This window comes from Scleropages formosus, chromosome 15, assembly GCF_900964775.1.
Source record: "Scleropages formosus chromosome 15, fSclFor1.1, whole genome shotgun sequence".
In the NCBI taxonomy this organism is placed as follows: domain Eukaryota; kingdom Metazoa; phylum Chordata; class Actinopteri; order Osteoglossiformes; family Osteoglossidae; genus Scleropages; species Scleropages formosus.
The window spans coordinates 10,836,002-10,854,310 of NC_041820.1; the positions used below are offsets into that span (position 1 = coordinate 10,836,002).

The 18,309-nt window shown below is 40.1% G+C and overlaps 1 protein-coding gene across 1 annotated transcript in view; it reads left to right on the forward strand.

Annotated features, from left to right (window-relative positions):
* ush2a (Usher syndrome 2A (autosomal recessive, mild)) overlaps positions 1 to 18,309 on the forward strand; it is a 195,942-nt gene that overhangs the window by 81,189 nt on the left and 96,444 nt on the right. The window contains exons 31-36 of the mRNA XM_018726893.2: positions 283 to 444; positions 7,221 to 7,380; positions 11,613 to 11,775; positions 12,017 to 12,164; positions 15,897 to 16,048; positions 17,208 to 17,390. Of these exons, the coding sequence (XP_018582409.2) occupies positions 283 to 444; positions 7,221 to 7,380; positions 11,613 to 11,775; positions 12,017 to 12,164; positions 15,897 to 16,048; positions 17,208 to 17,390 (968 nt within the window). The remainder of the gene's footprint in view (positions 1 to 282; positions 445 to 7,220; positions 7,381 to 11,612; positions 11,776 to 12,016; positions 12,165 to 15,896; positions 16,049 to 17,207; positions 17,391 to 18,309) is intronic.

Here is an 18,309-nt window from a genome sequence, read left to right on the forward strand (position 1 = left end):
AGAGCTGTTTGATCCCTACTCATTGAAAAATAACAAAAAGATAAGACTTAAGAAGTACTCTGACAGCATCACTCATTACATGTTGCAGTGGTTTCAAACCAAGCTAAGGGGAAGGTCATTTTGCCTTTAAAATGAAGACATGCCTAAACTGTTGTCAAATACTAAAGATCCCCCCCAACTGTTAATAAAATATGCACAACGTATGCCCAATAAATCTGCCTCAGAAATTCATTGTCTTTCTTCTTGCTTTGATTGCTTGCTGTTTTTTTTATTGTCCCTCAGCTCCTGATGAGGTGACTCCCCCCTATGCAGTTTCATACCCAAACTCTCTGTCTGTGTACTGGCATGCTCCTCAAAGGCCCAATGGGATCATCACACAGTACCTCCTTTACAAGGACAACGACCTCGTCTACACAGGCAATGATATGGTATTCAACATCACAGGTGAGCACCCTGTCCACTGTAGGCAGCCTTTTTTCTTAAGGAACAATGTGGGGAATTTTCATAGCTTTAAAATATAAACTGTTTACCTTTCCCATAGTTGTGTATAATTTAACAAATTAATTTTTATTTATAACATAGTCTGGCAAACATAGGAAAGCTAGATGTAAATCTTCTTTTAACGATACAAAATAATACATTTCTGAAAAGTGTTTGCCCCCTTTTTAATTTTCACTATTTTTACATCTTTTTGATGACTTTTTTAATTCAGTTCCAGCAGTCTATCAATAGATTGTGAAACAGAAAAATGACACCAGCATTGTATTTATGTCACTTCCTTGGTGTGGAAGTGAATGTGAACTCATAGGTAGAACAAAGTAATTGCCCCTTGATAGTCAATAACTGGTTGTACCACATTTACTTGCAATGACAGCAGTAGAACGCTTCCTGTAGTAGCTGACCGGGGTCACTTTGGAAGAAGTTTGGCCCACTCTTCCACCTAGAACTATTTAATTTCAGCAACATTTGCAGGTCTTCAAGCATGAACAGGTCTTCCCACATCTCCTCAGTTTCAGGTCAAGGCTATAGACCATTATATAACTTTAATTTTCTTTTTTAGCCATTTTGATTTTCTATTGCTTGTATGCGCTTCAGCTGCAGCTCATGGGCTGATGGCTTCACTTCCTCCTTATTGAACAGAGTTTGTCAAAATCATGCCTTATTGTACTCAAACAGCTGACTAATTATCCCCTTAATTAGGCCAAGTAAAGTTAGAGGCAATTACTTTTCTGATTCTGTAATTGCACAGTTCAGCAAGAAAATGTTATGAAAACAGCACTTTTTTTAAACTAGAACTGGAAAAAAGTTATCAAATGTAATGCCAAACAACTGCAAAAATACATAAAATTTAAAAGGGGTTAAATACTTTTTCACTTGATCAGCTGCAGTACAACAGGGTCAGTCCTTGAAAAGCACAGTGTTCACACAGATTACTTCTCCTTGGGGTTTGTGTCAAAATTCTTTGTTTTGTGTGAGAGTGTATCTCTTTGTTGGTTGCCACATGTCTGCTGTCATTGTAAATAGATGCACACTTGATTAAAGTCGGAAACACAGAGAAAGAATGCTAAATTAAAATTAGCATTTAAAAGAGATTAGGATTGCTCCAGAAAATATCTCTATGAGAGACAAAAAACTGCTTCAAACAGAGGATAAAATACCATGTCAGTCAGCATGATTTTGTTTTACAGTAAATAATATAAATGCAGAAAAGAATTTAATAACTGCTATGATCTGTGGGACTCTGATACTGGTAACATGTTGGTATCTTAAAAGAACAAATGTAAAATGAAGTTCTTAAGCACAGTACTATGCGGAGTGTTATTTTACATGTATTGCACAAGTCCTACAACAGCAGATTAAATGAGTCACTGATACTAATTTTCCATTAATGGAAAGTGCTAACGAAAACAGAAAGATTATCTATCAAAGGTTCTTTCCTCAGATGTGGTTCATGAAGTGTTTCTGGTGAAATTCTTTCAGAAGTAAACATTAGCAATTAGTATACTGCTTACGTAAATGAGATAGTGCGGAATTATAATTTTTAACAAAATGCACTACATCATACAATGTGAAAATTTTAAACATAATAAAAATGTAATAAAGTGAGATGGGGTGTGGTGGCGCAGTGGGTTGGGCCACAGTCCTGCTCTCCAGTGGGTCTGGGGTTCGAGTCCCGCTTGGGGTGCCTTGTGATGGACTGGCGTCCCGTCCTGGGTGTGTCCCCTCCCCCTCTGGCCTTACGCCCTGTGTTACCGGGTAGGCTTCGGTTCCTCGTGACCTTGTATGGGACTAGCGGTTCTGAAAGTGTGTGTGTGTGTGTGTGTGTAATAAAGTGAAGGGGGTGCGGTGGTGCGGTGGTGCAGTGGGTTGGACCACGGTCCTGCTTTCCGGTGGGTCTGGGGTTCGAGTCCCGCTTGGGGTGCCTTGCGACGAACTGGCGTCCCGTCCTGGGTGTGTCCCCTCCCCCTCTGGCCTTACGCCCTGTGTTACCGGGTAGGCTTCGGTTCCCCGTGACCTTGTATGGGACAAGCGGTTCTGAAAGTGTGTGTAATAAAGTGGTTTTCCTTAAGATTTTTGAAATCAGCAGCAGTGGAAGGAATAGGTGTTTCACTGTGATTCACTGTGCATTTCTGTGCAACTTCCCATAAATACAGGCTCAGAAACATGGCATAATTTTCTTCTACTTTGTTCTGACTGTCTGACTGACTACATCCTTCAAGCTTGTTGTGTACACCAATGTGGCGATATTGTTTCATGTTACTTTAAACTTTGTGTAGCTCTTGTGTTGCCAACATTTGTGTTGCACATTTTCAAAGAACTTTGTTTTCAAAATTTATTTGTTTTAACTTGTAATTACTTCACTATGCATTTTCAAGAATTAGCTTGTAGCACAGTGAACATCACCTGCATTTCCACAAACAGACATTAGCTGGCAGATAAGAGCAGCAAAGAAGAAAGGGCCCAACTGGCTTCCACTGTGAAACAAGTCATCTCTGATGGTTAGGTGTTTGTGATCGCTAACAAGATACTACATGTTGCACAGGGCAAGAGCTGGGATTGAACATCTATTTGTGGAAACAAAATATTTTTATTTGCAGTTATATTTAATTAGCTTTTATTTTAGCTCAGAGTTAATAAAAATGCAAGTTTTACAGTGTATTTCTATTTATTATAGGTATATCTCTGATTTTTACAGAACCTTATATTATTCTTAAATTACGACCTGAAAGGTTGATTTTTAAAAAGGCTAAGATGGGTTTGTTTACTCCAGACTAATAAAGTAAAAACTCACATCAGATTTTAATAAATTTCTGTTTATTTGTTAAAGAGTGCTCTTTTCACACGGTAACTCTCACACACGCTGACACATTGTACCAACAGAAATAAAATATTAGCTATTGTCACACTTTCCGCTTCCACACAATGGGGAACACCTGCGTCGGATCATGAGACGCTCAAATAAAGAGGAGCTCCAAGCTCGGCAGGACGCGGAACTTTAGTTCAGCCTTGCTAGTCGCCTGTGTGTGTTGCATCTGCTCTCCTTCTCACCCTTGTTTCCCGATCTCCTGGCCCTTGTTCCCAAACCCTTCTCCCGTGCCTTCAAGTCTTCCCGGTATCTTCTCGACCTTCTGCCTGTCTTTGTGGATTATGTCTTTCGGATTCTCATTTTTGCCTACGTTCGCGCCTCGGTGACCCCTGCCTGTTTTTTGGACAACGAGTTTTGGATTTCCCTTAATTAAAACATCCCGAGCCCCACACTTGGGTCCAGTGTCTGAATTCTGAGAGGAAAACATGACAGATATATATTAAATGACTGTAAGAACTATACTAATTACTAAAGCAATAAAGTAAGTCAACTGGCTACAGAGGAAATGAAAACAAAACTCCCAACCAAATAACAAGGGAGAAAAATAAACCTCTGAGGGTCCCAGTGCCAGTGGCTGCCCACCCCTCCTGGACATTCCTCATGGAAAAATAGCGCCAGTAGTAACATCTAACAGAAGCAAGACTTTACAGCTGTTTGTGACATTGCTATAATCACTAGAAATTAAGAAATTCATGTCCAGGTGCAAATAAGTGTATAACACAGCAGATTAAGCTGGTCCCTTACTGCTCAGTTGGTGTGGGACTTGAGTCCTGCTCAGGAGTTGAAGAGTTTACATGTTTCACCCATTGGTTGCACCCACCACACTAACACTTAAGAAGGCACTGGCAGACCACTTTTATTCCTCCCTTGCCTTGCAAACCACCTGACTGGTTTCTAAGAGTGGGTGTCAACTTGATGACATGTCCATCAATGTCACGGGGTGACACAGTGGTTCAGCAGGTAGTGTCAGTGCCTTACAGTTCCTGGAATTCAGGTTTGGATGTGGATCTGAAACTGGCTCAGTTTGTTTGGGTTGCATGTTTATGTAGGTTTCAGTTGTAATCATCAGTTTGCATAGATTAGCCCTTTATGTCAGACTGATCTTTCTTCACTGGTTTGATATCTTTCATGCTGTTTATCCCATTGACATGATATTTCACAAACTGTAATGCACACTTATTCAATGAAAGGTATGAGGTTTTGTGATATTTTTCTCCTGTATTAATACATATAAAGAGAAAAGAAAACATGTTTTGTCAAACTTCAGTTTAAAACATAAAAATAGACAAGGAACTGCACAAGATTTTTACTTAACATCTTATGTTGTAAGAAGGTAAACAAACATTTACAGGTAATGTCATGCTTTCTAGTGTGATGCACTTCACACTTGTGTGTTAATTTTGATGCATTTTTTGTGTCATTATTAAAAAGTTGTTTCAGGACAGGTTCAGTGTCCTGTAAGAACTGAGAGTATTGAACTGGATCATACTGTACTGTACATTCGACCACTGACACATTTGATATATTGTGGGAACTTTCCAGTCTGATATGGATGTTTACTTGTACGTTGCTATGTAGAAGTTTTTCATACAACTGGCTTGCCGTATGTTCTCTGATTGACATGTTACTCAAATGAGTCTGTGGACATTAAAATCTTGCTTTAATGTACATATGACTTATCTATTTGATTCAGGGAAAAAAGAACCATGGCCTTTAAGCATTCTACTCTTTATGTTGTTAAAAAAAGAAGATCAATTGAAATTTTCCAGCAATGGCAGAAAGTCAATGAGAAAACAGGGCATCATTCATTCCCTGTATTGAAAATTGTAGCATGTCTGACAGCAATCAGTGGGCTACCTACACGTTTGGGGTGCAATTTTTTGTGAAGCATTTCTAGAAGATGAGGCTTGCTGATCTGTTTCTTAAGCACCTTATGATGATCCATTTCCTTTTTTAGTGCTCCCCAGCATGGTTCTTTTTGCACAAATAACTTGAAATCAAAGTAGCTTTCACTGAGAATGTTATTGTCTGGAGGGAAATCTAGTAAACACCAGAGCGTCATTGAAAATAGGACCTCGAGAATGTGTAGCATTGCCTTTTCCATCTTGAACTCTGTATCAGCAGGTCTTCCTCTCACACACACACACAAACTCTTTGCCTCACATGCTGCTCCAGTTATCGAATTTTCCAAGAAGTTTTCCCATTGTGGCTTGGTGCACATGTATTACACCAGAGCCCCAGAGAAGTTCTCAGTTGCATCCTATTGGCATTGAAAGAGATATTTCACATGGTGCACCATGGAGATGCCTGTCACTTTTCATCCACCAAAAAGGAATAACATGTTCCATGTTGGCTCGGAGATGACAAACGGCCAGATGTAGGTACAGCACAGCATCTACTTTCCCTTGCACTCGGTCTTGATATTCAAACGCAGATATTTCAATTTCTCTCAAGATATCTATGCTCAGCTTCACACCAGCCCCTGCTGTGATTTTTGGATTCTCTTCCATCCCCCAGCCCCCTTCTCCTTACTTCGACAGTAAACTGCTTTCAAGATCTTCAAGGAGAAAAAGGCTCTATACCTGTTGAGAATGCCCTTCCAAAACTATCCCTTCCACAGTATGTTTCAAAGTTGGCCTCTAAATATTAATCATTAATAAATGAGCCCACCAAAATGGAAGGCTTGTTCAGAGAGAGGGGACAGTGACAGGTGACTCTAGCACCAGCTCAGTGTCAGTAGTAGGCAAGAGGTTAGCATTATCTTCACCATCTTTGCTGCACACTCAATACATGAAAACATTTGGAACTCATGGGGGGGGTGCGGTGATGCAGCGGGCTTGGCTGGGTCCAGCTCTCTGGCGGGTCTGAGCTTCGAGTGCTGCTTGGGGTGCCTTGGCGTCCTGTCCTGGGTGTGTCCCCTCCCTCCTCCAGCCTTGCACCCTGTGTTACCAGGTTAGACTCTAGTTTGCCACGACCCCTGCTTGGGACAAGCGGTTTCAGACTGTGTGTGTGTGCGCGCATGTTTGGGACTCCTGAAATCGTGCAGCTGTTTTTATGAAACATTCACCATGTTATAAGTAACTGACTTTAAGTAATCACACAGATACACCAAAAATATGAGTTATACTGCAATTTCTGTTTCTGTTTGAAATTTCTTTGCAAAATTTCACGGATTAATATTGGATTTATAGTGAATTCCATGAAAGTGTTCTTCAGTGATTTTATTGATATGATTACCAATGAAGTAAAGATACTGTATTACGTTACTGAAATGAAGTTAGCGGTGTAAATTTGAAACTAAAATAGAGTCCATACAGGACTGCTGGTGAAGTGATGATTTACAGTTTTTAAACACATTAAGGCACACTTTGCTGGCAGTTTTAAATATTTCTGTTTGAAATTGATACAGTTAGGACTAATCACGTTTCACACTAGCATTTTGGAAAATTACTTAATTTGTTAAAAAAATGACATAGTCTTGTTTCATTGGCCCAGCATGTATTTTTTTATACTTAAACTGATGTTATAAAGTGCAGCATGGAATTACTGAATGCTATAAAGTTAATATTAAATAAAGGTGGTCATTTTATAGCAGAAATATTAGGCCAGCTCCTTAGTATTTTGTTTTTCAACCATTTCTTAATTGTTCACTACATGCTGGTAAAGGCCTGCAAAAGTTTTTTGCTCAAAATGAATGTCAGCTGTGTTCTGACTTCATATACATGTGTATACTGATGCTTCATATTTTTACCCTCAGAGCACAAATTGCTAAAAATGAACTCCACGTATCACAATGTACACTGAGCATATTTCATGAGCTGTAACTGGGTGTATTGTTGGGTCTCCTTCACAGGTCTAGAGGTGCACAGTCCTCACTGGCTGCTGCTAACTGCCTGCACATCTATTGGCTGCTCCAACAGCTCTCAGGTTCTTCTGTTCACTGCCCAGATGCCCCCAACTCACGTGGAGCCTCCAGCCCTAACTGTGCTGGACTCTCGCAGCATCTACGTACAGTGAGTCTGTTTTTATTTGCTGTGTTTGTTTCTCTGCCTGATTCAGTGTAAGGATCGATTGTTGCTTTTGACAGTCGAAGGTAATAGTTACATAAAGACTAAGTAAAGTACAGTACTGTATTTAATGTCATTAGGATGAACAAAGATCAGCTTTCACAATTGACAGGCAGTTTACAATAAACAGTTCACAAATGTATCAAAAATAAAAGATTTCAAAGTTTCTGGCTAAAGCATCTGAAAAAATGGAACCTCTGACTTGTGTTGTGACAAATAAGTACATTTAATAATACTGAATTTGTTTGCAGTTTTTTGGAAATAGGGAGCAGAGAACTCTTACGTTTGAGCCTTAAGATGAGGTCACAGTCCTTCTTTTGCCTGTTAGAGATATGCAACAGATATGTACCTTGCCGAAGTTTAATGCATTTAAATATGATTCAAATAAAAGTAGTATACTTTATAAGCACTTTTTAAGTTCAAAATTATTAAATTAACTGGTTAAAATAAGTTATTTAATATTATTTTGTTTGAATGGAAGTGTAAGTACAGTGAGGTCACAGCCCTCCCTTCATTTGTTGCAGAAAGATGCCTCGCCGAAGGTGTGAAAGGGCTGTATGAGTGCATTAGTGCAATATGCAGACGAGCAGCAGAAAAGATGTTTAATTTATTGTGATTAAATGCATCAGGGTGTTCCGTTTTGAGAGAACCTGAACCCTTCATCTCCAGGATTGGTTTCTTCCTCAGTTTTAAACACACATACTCCTCCCTCATTAAGAAGCCCCCCCTTTGTCCTTGCAGCAGATATGCCGACAGGTGCGTGCGTTTGCTCTCTAATGAGACTCCAGCCTAAAAAAAAGGTGGCACTGCTCACCGTCTGCTTGACAGTGCCTTTTCAAAAGTGTGGGTAATGAGGCTGTAGGCGTGGGCCCCTGTTTGCACAGAGGACAGTGGCACTCAGATCTGTCCTTCTCCATTATCCATGCACATCAGCAGCCCTTTGCAAGGAGAGTCCATGTACAATGCTTTGTCACACAAAATACGTGTTGTTTCCAGTTATTGTAATTCTTTTTAGTATTTCAATATGATCAATTCAGGTGGAGAGCTAACTTTGAAACACAAGCCTAAAAGTGGGTGTTTCAGGTGTTCTCTGCATTCAACTTAAAGTACGTATCTTAAAAACTTTACTTTGCAAAAATCATTTATTTCATTAGATTAAAGTGTGTCAATGCAGATCATGTCACTTTTGGAGACTATCAGTGTGAGTATTAGTGATAGTTAGCCAGTAATCACTTGGCTCACATTCTGTATAAAACTATTTTCAATGACAATAGTACTGTTAGTAAAAATGAACATTGCCATGGTGAATACCAGCTCAGAACTGTGACAATGAAAATGCAGAATACAGTATAATATAATATATACCTTTGACTGAAATGTTATTGTCACTGCAATACTCATTGAACTGTAACATGCATATATATGTGGTCCACACCACATTGAAAGGTCAGACCATCACTCCATGGTAGTGTCTCTGCTCTGATCCACAGCACCCATAGCAACAGCACCCAGTCTTTTTTTAAAAATACACTGTTCCTCTGCATGACCCTCTGAGACCTTCTGATACCAAGAGGAGTCTGGACAGGTACAGAGGCTGTCCTTTCCATGTCTGTTTCTTTATCTTCTCCTCGGACTTCTTAAGGAAACCCAGTCAACTCCCCTCCTCTCAGTTCAGCACAGCAAGAAGGGTGCGGACCCACATATGCTTTGTTAGGCTACTAACAGAAGGGTTGATGAGTGGCGGAGTTTTTTCCGCATCCCACCCCACGGAAGGAAATATCAGTACTTCTCTTGCTGATCGCAGGAAGAAGTGTTTGGGAAGGGCATGAGGAGAATACATATCCAAGGAGACACCTACTTGACACCAAGCCCAACACGGTTCCTGTGCCGTTAAAGCTAAGGATTAAATCACGTCCTCCTTCTCATACCATTTTACTTTATAACTTCTGTCTGTCGTCTTCCATAATGTAGCAACCTCTCTAAACAGCCTTCATTCAATTAGGGTTGCTCTTGCCCCCAGTTTGCTAAAATCCCAGTCCCGTAGTCCTGTCTCCGTATTAATGGAAGTCTGTGATCTCTGTAAGTCATTTATTAAAAAGATGTATATGACCCAATTTGTTCCATCACCGATTTTCATAACTTCATTATGGATCCCCCATCTCCTTTTTCATGGAGCACACCGGCATCTGTTCAGAAGCTCGTCTTATTTATTGTTCTCATCGGTGTGGGAGAAAATGGTTATTGCCTTTATTTCCCAGAATATTTCAATTTTAACATGAGGAGATGCAGGCGAAGGTGGGGTTGTTTGGGGCGGGTGAAAAGAAGGAGGAAGCATGTGTTGTGGGCGGACATTACAGTTGATATCTCATTCTTTTTCTTCTTCTTGTAATTGTGGAAATGGTGGCCCTGCCAGGTATTGCCTTGTTAGCAGATTCATAATAGCAGAAGGGTGAGAGATCACACACAGTCAATAGTCTTTTGTTGTGCCACATTTTGCCTGTGAGAAAAGGTGTAAGGTCCAAAGCTGCGGAATGAGCACACAGATATCAGCAAATCCCCACCCACCTGAACCCACCCTCCACCTTTCTGTACCTGAACTCCGATATCAGCTAATATAATTTATTATACTTTAAATAAATGGTTGTTGGAGTAAAACTTTTTCTGTAAAAACCCCTTTCTTTCTTATTTTAAAAGGTAAATTATCTTCATTTGACTATTAAATGAAAGATTACAGTTTTCATAAATATCATTTACATTCATAAGATTAGTTAAAGCTCATCAGAATAAAATGACTAATGACCACGGTTGAAATTTAATCAAACTCTGCGTCGCTTCAAAGCAGTTGGTCTAATTTGCGAACAAGAAACATTTTTAATGCAATTTCATTCATTATTTTAATGTCTGTGATCTTTGTTTTTAAGAAAAAATAACTTTCAGAAACAAAACCATATCTATATGTCTATGTCTAGATGAATCTAGCAGTTTGATACTATACTGAAATGAAGGTGTCAGGTAGATTTCTGTCAATTTGAAATCGTCAGTTAGGTGCTGATGGGAGTTATTAACCCTCTCCAGGCAGTCTTTGCAAATTAGCATCAGCTGGTAGATTTTTCCTACTGCTAGTATTAATTTGGTCCTGAGAGGGTTAAACTGTGAGGGTTGAAATGATTATTATTATTTTTAATCGTAGTAAAATTTTAGAAAGCGGTGAAATACAATAAATTGAATATGTAAATTACTACATATCTATGACCTTTGCTGTATTGTATACCAGGACAGTATACATATTATATTTTTTGTTATGCACATCTATGCAGCATCAATAGATGCATCTGATTAGATGCAGTTTTGTAAATTTACAGTTGCTCAGATAACGAGTAGATATGTGTACTGTGTATTGTTAAATTAATGTGAAAGGTACTGGTTTTTCTGCTGTTTCTTTGGGGTAAATTGTTCAAGTTTAAGTCACAAAGTTAACCATTAACAAATGCTGCAGTCTGCACTCTCTGCTCAAGTTTACAATGGAGGCACATTATGGGGAAGTATAGGGTAGTATTACATTGCGCATCTCTCCCCTTTCCTCCCCTTGGCTCTCCTGCCTTTTCTGGTTCTCTTGGATCCCTCTGCAGATAGCAGCATCCTCTGTTCTATATATATCTGTGAGAAAGTCATCTTACCAGTGGAACCATAACCCAGCAGGTTTTCCAGTTCTTGTCTGCGCATCTTCGCATGAGGTGATGAGTGTCTCTCTGCATTAACTGTGTCTGGTCCTATTCCATGCTGTTTTGTAGTCCTTTTCCCTACTGTAATGCTCATACACTCAGTGGGAACCCTAGGGGGACCTCAAGGTTGCCCATTTAACCTCTATGAGAGGCCCTAATACGTGGTACCATTTAATAAGGTACGTGACTTGAACTGCTCTCAAAAAAGATCTAGTCATAAATAAATTGTAACTTGCTAGGGAGAAAGGTATCGGTTAAGCAAAAAATATAATGAAACTCTGACTTGGTGCAGATTGGTGTCTGCTTTAAGCTCTGTGATCCAGGATAGGTTCCAGACCACTGTGACCCTGAATTGGATAAGCGGTTACTGACAATCGATCGATGGACAGATGGATGGAGTTGATGGACGGATGGAGCAGAAATTAACCCAGTACCACATTCTTCCATGTGATCCAGGTGGTCGGCACCACTGGAGGTGAATGGGGTGTTGGAGTTCTACACCCTGTATCTGGCTGCCCATGGAGAGGAGCCCATCGCAGTCTACAACAGCTCGGAGCTCTTTCAGGACCACACCCTGCGCAACCTTATCCCCGGCTCTACCTATTTCATCCAGATAGCTGTGCGTACAGAAATATTTCAGTTTCAAAGCCGTGGTCTGTTCTCCTCACAGTGATGCATGCTTTTCCCACAACATACCATCTGGAATCTCAGATGTTCAAAAAAAATTTAATGCAGTTGTAGCTTTTATTATTGTTCAGCAGTACATTTATATGGGTGCGTTTGTTTTCATCTGTGCAGCAACATCACACGTCTGTAACACAAATAAGTCCTCTGACCCTGACTTGCTCTCATGTCTCTAGGCTTGTACAGGTGGAGGTTGCACGTGCAGCTCTCCCAGTGTGGCTCGTACTGAGGAGAGCACCCCTGAAGAGGTCTCTGCCCCAACCATCACTCCCCTTACCCCCAACTCCTTCAACATCTCCTGGGCTCCCCCTCTCAAGCCCAACGGTAAGTGGAGTTAAAATCATGTGCCGGAGAGGTGCACAGAGGTCAACTCATATTCTAAATGGCAACCTAGGCACAGGTGCTTCATTTTTAATGAAGCTTTAGCACATATAAAGCCCTTTAGAAAGCACCACTTTGCGCTGTCACCGCCGGGAGGAGACAGTAGTAGAGGTGCTAGCCGACGAGGGAGAGTGCAGCTTTTAAAGTGGATGGAAAGTGCTCCCTTTTGACTGATGCTGTGAACTGCAGCTACCGAGCAGTTTTGATGGCATTATACAGAGAGTATTTCATTTCTCAGTGCTGAGACTGGCTGCAACCAGAAACCCTGTCAGCATGTTACATCACCAAAACGGGGGACAAATCAACTCTGTTAGAAGACTGAGCATAACAAATATTTAAGGTGTAACATATATAAGATGAGCTATACAAGAATAATGTTTGGATTTTTTTTAAGTTCCTAGCAGACTGAGAAAAATCCTAGTATAAAAATGAAACTGAAATAGCTCCGTATTTGTTACTGGGATCGTAAAAACACCCAATTTAAAATTGTTAAATTTGCTGTACTAATGTAATATGCAGATGCTGATGAAAATTGTAAATCTGTAATCATAGTCCTCTCTGATAATTTGCCTGTAATTTTAATTGAATATTTAATATAGTCTACAAATACATCATTAAAGAATCTGCATAAGAAACATTTTTTTGTAAAGGAATGTGACAAATCAATACTCATTTGTTACTTATGTATTAATTATGTATTCATGATCATTAAGTAAAACATGCATTCGTCTAATATCTTATAATTAATGTAATAAATTAATTAAGATAATATACTGCATTTCAAATGCAAAACATGATGCTCATTAGAAAAAATAAGGCTATTTGCTGACTGAAATGTATATTACAGTCATGAGCTGCCTCTTTTTTATGGCTTGCTTACAAACACTACAGGGTTCTATGTATTTTATGTCAGGTAAAGGAGCAAAAATTGTCATGGTCTTTCCAGTACATCAAAGCTGTAAAAGGAACATAGCTCAATTTATATTAGTTCCAGTTTAAATTTAAATTGAGTCTTTAACTCATGAATAACTTAAAACAATTAAAATAATTTTGAACAGTTTTTACCTAAAAATTTCTTTTTCTGAATGTTTAAGGCCACTCTTTAAGGCTAGATATTAATGTGTTTAAATTGTATTAAAAATTATAAATGGTTGCTTATGAAATCCTTCAATAACTAAAAAAAGTAGCATTCCATGATAAATATACACAGGTATACAGCCATCCATCTGGCCATGCTGTATATATTTCATATTTGTATTAAAACACTCTGCTTCTGCTCTTGAGTATAGAATTAAAAATGACAAATTGCTTTTGTTCTTGCTTGCATCCTCTGCTGGGTTCTTATTTTCACATGTCCATCTACATATGCAATTGAAAGCACTTAGGCAAATTTAATATAAAATATGCATTGTATAATGATTTTTCTGCTTATCTAATGACAATGTAGCAGTTTGTGTTTTTTTTAGAAATTGTGACTGAAAAACAGTGTTTCATGTTCTATTATGTTAACAAAAAATTAAGTGGAACTCAAATACCTATATTATCATAGTATCATTACTGCATGATTGATTTCATTGTTTCATACTATGTAAAACACTTTTCCTGTTCCAGTTTTTTTAATATTTTAGTGTTATGAACATTGTCATACAGACCACAGTTTACAGTTCTTGTGACTGGGTAACCATGGAGGTGGGAGCTGTGAAATGCCGAAAGCAAATATATGCACGCAGTATACATATATATATATATATATATATATATATATATTATATATAAAATATTAGAATTATAATTCCAATATTATGATTTCACTCACACACACACTGACTGAAACCGCTTGTCCCGAGCGGGGTTGCGGCAAACCAGAGCCTAACCCAGCAACACAGGGCGTAGGGGACACACCCAGGGATGCCGGTCCGTCGCAAGGCGCCCCAAGCAGGACTTGAACCCCAGACCCACCAGAGAGCAGGACCCGGCCAAACCCGCTACGTCACCGCTCCCCCGTTATTATGTTTTCTGCTTATGCAATGTTCTTCACAGCTCATCGCTGTATTCGGAAGTGCAGTTCTTCTTCTGTTTAATCACTTGTATGAACCAGTGGAGCTGTCAGGAATTCAGGCCCAGTCCCATTGTAACCTCGTACATCTCTCTGGCTTGTGCTATACCATGACCAGTGGCAAAGACTGTTTACTTGTTTTACTGCACTCTTGCCTAATGGTGTGCTTTCACAGAGGGCCTTAATCCAAACTGCCAGTACACATCGGCTTGTGTGTCTGAAACCAGGACACCATGCAGCGTCCAAAGGTGACATGCAGTGGAGGATGAGCAGGAGGTGGTGGTGATGCTTTCCTATTCTTTTTGTGCAGGATCTGCACTCTTTGATTTTCTGACTTATAGTTCATACTTTCTAAAGCAATTTTTGGACAACATCCATTTAATTAATGTAAAGGGCTAGACTGTGTTTTTTACATACCATGAAAAACCCTTAGATCTCATTCATACAAGGTCACCTGTTTTGCTCCTCCTTTCACCTTTGGCTTCATTGTTGCCATGCGTTCAAACCGTAGCAATAAAATTCTGACCACATGGCAAGCTGCAGTCACTCCACTGGACTCCAAGTAAAGGCAAACAATAACAGTTTTTCGATGACAAATCATCCTTTTTTTGACTTTCTCAAATATTTTTTTTTTCTTGTTATTCTTACAGTTTCTAAATGGCCTGTGTTTAGTAACTGGTTTTAACAAAAACTAATTTAATTTCTGAATTACACACACACACACACACACACACACACACACACACTGGTTGAAGCCACTTGTGCCGAGCGGGGTCGCGGCGAGCCAGAGCGATTAACATTATTAAATAAATGTGTAATCGGGGGGCATGGTGGCACAGCAAGTTTGGCCGGGGCCTGTTGTATGACAGGTCTGGGGTTTGAGTCCTGCTTGGGGTGCCTTGCAGTGGGCTGGCGTCCTGTCCAGGATGTATCCCCTCCCCTCCAGTTTTGCACCCTGTGTTGCTGGGTTAGGCTCCAGTTCGCTGCGACCCTGCCCGGGACATGTGGTTTCAGCCAGTGTGTGTCTATAATCAATGTACTGTAAATCACTGATTATGAATCAATGTTAACTTTAATACTTAATTAACAAAAAATATTGATAATCATGGCCTGCAATGATATGACCCCCTCATCTCTTGACAACTCAGATTGGCTTCGGACCACTCTGACTCTGGACAAACAGTTATTGATAACAGATCAACGAATGACTGAATTGTGAGACTCAAAATAAGTCTTATGTTCATACTTTCGACATGATCAGCCCAGTAAATCTGATGGTAAAAACTTGTAATTGGTATTTCTAACATACTGCTTTGCTATAACTTGTCAGCTGCGAAGGCAGTGTTGGTTAATTTGATGTTAAATATACATTTGTGGCATGTGTAAAATCATGCCAAAGTCGTGGTTTAATGTTAACTTCTCTAGCACTAATTCTGTGTATGTGTGCTTCTTATGTTGCCTGTCTTATTCTGGAGTTGGAGCCCTAATACAGAACTTTTCAGCAAGTGTTGAAATGGCTAGACTCAGCAAGATAGGAGAGGTAAAGGAAACCTCTGGCTAACCAGTGTTTATTTTCTCCCTGTGTGTCTGTTTTCATGTCCATTCCCGTCACGACCCAGGGGCAATCACCAGTTACAGCCTGTGGATGAACGGAGCCTTGGTGCAGAACTCCACATCCCAGTACTTCTGGGTGGGTGACCTGTCACCCTGGAGCCTCCACAGCTTCCGTGTGCAGGCCTGCACTGCCCGGGGCTGTGCCCTAGGGCCCCTGGTGAGCGCCCGGCGAGTCTACATTATGCTAATGTGCCGGCGTCAGATGGCAGCCGGCGTCATAAAGCTGATCGATTTGCTCCATTCAATACAGCGCCGTCTGCTCACGCTTGACATTTGGTGTAAATGCCACTCAGGGCCGGTTACGGCCTTGATGGGCCATATTTGGGCACTTTTCCAATATGAGCGCAATGTTCAGTCAGAGGGGGGCGATCTGCAGACACAGCAGAAGTTGGACTGGGCAGGAGGGTCCAGGAGGGGGGGGGACCAGGCCTCTTTGAGTAGATGGCCTGACCGCGAAACGTCTCCCCATTTTGGCAGATGGCAAGCAAACACAACTTTAAAAAGTGCATATGCTTTCATTTTTTCGGCATGTTAGGTTATTTTTTTCCTTATCAGCGTATAGAGACACATGGAAAACTCAGTGATTATTAGTTTGAAGATATGAATATGCATGAAGTTCTTGCATATGATGTATTTCTGTTGTAAACTATATGCGTTCTTGAGAGCACAATATCCTGTTTTCAGTCATTTTAAATGTGTAAGCTGCATGTGTATACAGTATACAAGATTAACTATTACATTCACTGCCATGTTACACATAACAAGGGCTAATTTAAAGATTTCTCATGTGATTTTTATCATTTACTTTTCATATTTTCCATATGTTTATGATTTCAAAAATCTAATCAGCAGCATAGATGTACAGGATCCATTAGCACTGCTAAAATGCATTTGAAGTCCATACAAAGTACAAAGTCTGTATTGTGGAAGGCACTGCTGCTTCATAAGGCCAGGAATACATGTTCAGAAATGGGTTTGAATCCAGGTCAGTCTGTGTTTCAGGTGAACTGGTGACTATAAATTTCTTGTATTGTGTGTGCGTGTGCGATTGCTCTGTGTCCTGTCCAGCCTCACGTCCTATACCTCGAAAAGAGACTTTGGACGACTGTGACCCTGTATTGGACAAACCGTTACTGTTAATGGATGGATTCACACATTGTACTTAAGGTTACAAATTAACATACATACATTTTTTGATTTGGAGCACTCACATAATTCCATGAAAAGGGAAAATGTAACTGCTGTGTAAAATTTTTCACAGTTGCTCACCATGGGAACATCCTCAGCTATATGGCAGTGTTTCGCCATTCTTTCAGATGGATGCACGGACCCTGGAGGCAGCCCCCGTAGGGACTGTGACCCTGGACATCCGCAACGAAGGCCCACGGTCAGTGAGGGCCAAGTGGCAGGGTCCATCCAGGCCAAATGGGAACCTGATGTACAGCCTGCTCTTCCATGGGGCTTTCTATAAACATTCAGGTAACTCTGTTGCTATCGCTGTACTAACTCTACTACAACTGTACCACTCAGATAGCCATTATAGGTATGGATGGAACAGCTCCGTTCAGCATCACTCCACTCCTTGCTGCCACTGACACTTTTAAAGTGCCATCCGAGCTCTCTGTTGTTGTGTTCAAGTGCAGCATGTTAAAAGCCACACTTAACATTTTCACTATGATACACCAACGTGAGGCCCATTTATGATGTGCCTGCTGCCTGCATTTTGCTAAGTGAGTTTTTTTTCCAAGTCCTACTTGAGATGAGTGCTAGATAGGCAGACATTTTATGGTATACCTAAAAGCTCTCATCTGCACTTAGGTGACAGTGAGCAGCCCTGTTTAAAAAAATGAACAGCAAGGAAAGGAAAAAACTTTAAATATTCCTTTTCTGCCTTTGTTAAATGATGTACATTTTTATTTGAAAAGAAATGTAGTTGTGATTATTGTGGTTTTCAGTGGGCAACACCTAACCTGCCACCCCTGAACTGGACTCTGGTCTGTGGCCAGTCCTGGTCAAACTCCCAGCAGTGCACAGTGGAAAAGACTGACCTGAGCCTTTCTGGGTCAACGTTCATCTTTTCTGTGCCGAGCCAGTATTGTAGATTGTCCTTCTTCATTAATCAACAGTTCATCAATGCAGAGTTTTTCGTTCAAAATCCTGTCTTGTGTGTGTGCGTAATTTTTATATGCTTGTGTACTTGTGTGTGCTTTAAACGCTTTGCTGTCTGATTGGTCTCTAATATAACACGACAGACAGTTGGATCATGCATACTTTTTCTGCATTTCTGTTTACATCCATTCTTCATAAACTGACATCTTTAACCTTGGACTTTTTTGACCCATATTTTATATGCCAGTGTTGTTGAAACCAAATATTGTATATCCTGTCAGCACACTTTCATTTGTTACCCACACAGGA